This window comes from Penaeus vannamei, chromosome 40 (assembly GCF_042767895.1).
Source record: "Penaeus vannamei isolate JL-2024 chromosome 40, ASM4276789v1, whole genome shotgun sequence".
NCBI classification, from domain to species: Eukaryota; Metazoa; Arthropoda; class Malacostraca; order Decapoda; family Penaeidae; genus Penaeus; species Penaeus vannamei.
Window position 1 is genome coordinate 24857543 of NC_091588.1, and position 2500 is coordinate 24860042.

Sequence of the window (2500 nt, forward strand, 5' to 3'; positions counted from 1 at the left end):
GAGCGGCGGTCGGGACGGGCGGCTGGGGGTTCTGGGAGCCCGCCACGGACAGCTTGTGGACGCTGCAGAAGTGGCCGTGGCCTGGAGGGGCGGAAGGAGGGGGGGGGGGGGGGGAGTTAGGTGAGGTGTTGAGAGAAAAAATGTGAGTTTTTTGGTTATGGGGAATTTTATAGTTTTTTTTTTTTTTTTTTTTTTGGGGGGGGGGTATAAAGAACTTGTGGACGCTGCAGAAGTGGCCGTGGCCTGGAGGGGCGGAAGGGAGGAGGGGGGGGGGGGGAGTTAGGTGAGGTGTTGAGAGGATTTTTTTTTTTTCTTTTTTTTTTTTTAGTTATGTGGGGAATTTTATGGAGCTGTTGCAGATGTGTGTGTTTTTTTTTTTTTTTTTTTTTGGGGGGGAGGGGTATAGCAAGAACTTGTAGACCCGGTGCAAAGGAAGTGGCCGTGGCCTGGAGGGGCGGAAGGAGGAGGGGGGGGGGGGAGTTAGGTGAGGTGTTGAGAATTTTTTTTTTTTTTTTTGTTTTGTTTTTTTTTTTAGTTTTTTAGTTATGGGGGAATTTTATGGGGCTGTTGCAGATGTGTGTTTTTTTTTTTTTTTTTTTTTTTTTTGGGGGGGGGTATAAAGAACTTGTGGACGGTGCATGAATGAAGTGGCCGTGGCCTGAGAGGGGCGGGAAGGAGGAGGGGGGGGGAGTTAGGGTGAGGTGTTGAGAGGAAATTTTAGATTTTTTTAGATTATGGGGAACTTGTGGACGCTAGGAGAGTCGAGGGAAAGTCTTTCTTTGGTTATAGGGAACTTTATAAGGATGTTGCAGGTGTGGTTGTGGCCTGGAGGGGCGGAAGGAGGAGGTGGGGGGGGGGAGTTAGGTGAGGTGTTGAGAGAAAAATTTTGAGTTTTTTGGTTATGGGGAATTTTATAGGTTTTTTTTTTTTTTTTTTTTTTTTTTTTTTTTGGGGGGGGGGGGTATAAAGAACTTGTGGACTGGTGCAGTAAGTGGCCGTGGCCTGGAGGGGCGGAAGGAGGGGGGGGGGGGGAGTTAGGTGAGGTGTTGAGAGAATTTTTTTTTTTTTTTTTTTTTGGGGGGGGGGGGGGTATAAAGATCTTGTGGACGCTGCAGTAAGTGGCCGTGGCCTGGAGGGGCGGAAGGAGGAGGGGGGGGGGGGGGAGTTAGGGTGAGGTGTTGAGAGAAAAAATTTTGAGTTTTTCGGTTATGGGGAATTTTATAGTTTTTTTTTTTTTTTTTTTTTTTTTGGGGGGGGGGGTATAAAGATCTTGTGGACGGTGCAGAAGTGGCCGTGGCCTGGAGGGGCGGAAGGAGGAGGGGGGGGGAGTTAGGTGAGGTGTTGAGAGAAAAAATGTGAGTTTTTTGGTTATGGGGAATTTTATAGTTTTTTTTTTTTTTTTTTTTTTTTTTTTTTTGTTTTTTTTTTTTTTTTTTTTTTTTGTGGGGGTATAAAGAACTTGTGGACGGTGCAGTAAGTGGCCGTGGCCTGGAGTGGGCGGGAAGGAGGGAGGAGGGGGGGGAGTTAGGTGAGGTGTTGAGAGGAAATTTTAGATTTTTTTAGATTATGGGGAACTTGTGGACGCTTAGGAGAGTCGAGGGAAAGTCTTTCTCTTGGTTATAGGGAACTTTATAAGGAGTGAAGCTTGCAGGTGTGGGTTGTGGCCTGGAGAGGGGCGGAAGGAGGGGGGGGGGGGGGGGAGTTAGGTGAGTGTGTTGAGAGGATTTTTTTTTTTTTTGAGTTTTTTGGCTATGGGGAACTTGTAGACGCCAGGAGAGTTGTGAGGGAATTTTTTTTTTTGAGTTCTTTGGTTATAGGGAACTTTATAGGGATGTTGCAGATGTGGTTGTGATTTGGAGGGGCGGAAGGAGGGGGGGGGGAGTTAGGTGAGGTGTTGAGAGGAAAATGTTTGATTTTTTAGGTTATGGGGAACTTGTGGACGGTAGGAGAGTTGTGAGGGAAAATTTTTGATTTTTTTAGGTTATAGGGAACTTGTGGACACTAGGAGAGTCGAGGGAAAATTTTTCTTTGGTTATAGGGAACTTTATTGGGAAGTTGCAGATGTGGTTGTAATTTGGAGAGGCGAAAGGAGGGGAAGACAGGAGTTGTGAGAGATTTTTTTTTTTTTTTGGGGGGGGGGGGATATAAAGAATTAATGGATGACTAAAGAGTTGTGATAGGAATGTTTGACTTTTTCGGTTATAAAGAACTTGTAGACGCTTTTAAAGTGGACGTTGTGTGGATTGACGAAAGAACGGAAAATAAAGAGAGTTGTTATATATATTTTTGACTCGTGATAGATTTTTTTTTTTTTTTTTTGAGTATGGAGAACTCATAGACGCTGCAGAGGTGGCCTTGACCTGAAGGGGGGGGGGAGGGGGGAGATGAGACAAATTCTGAGAGAAAAAAGTTAAGATTAGATTTTTATTAATTAAATTGAATTGCTGAACTCGATCGGATTATACTGGGATACAGAAATGGCCTAGAGTGATTGAAGCGT

The 2500-nt window shown here is 45.0% G+C and overlaps 1 protein-coding gene across 1 annotated transcript in view; it reads right to left on the reverse strand.

Moving 5' to 3' along the window:
• LOC138860198 (intraflagellar transport protein 25 homolog) overlaps positions 1-2500 on the reverse strand; it is a gene marked incomplete at its 5' end in the record, with an annotated part of 11105 nt that overhangs the window by 1175 nt on the left and 7430 nt on the right. Inside the window, 1 exon segment of the mRNA XM_070117372.1 lies at positions 1-81. This exon segment is cut by the window's left edge and continues 110 nt beyond it. Coding sequence (XP_069973473.1) covers positions 1-81 — 81 coding nt within the window.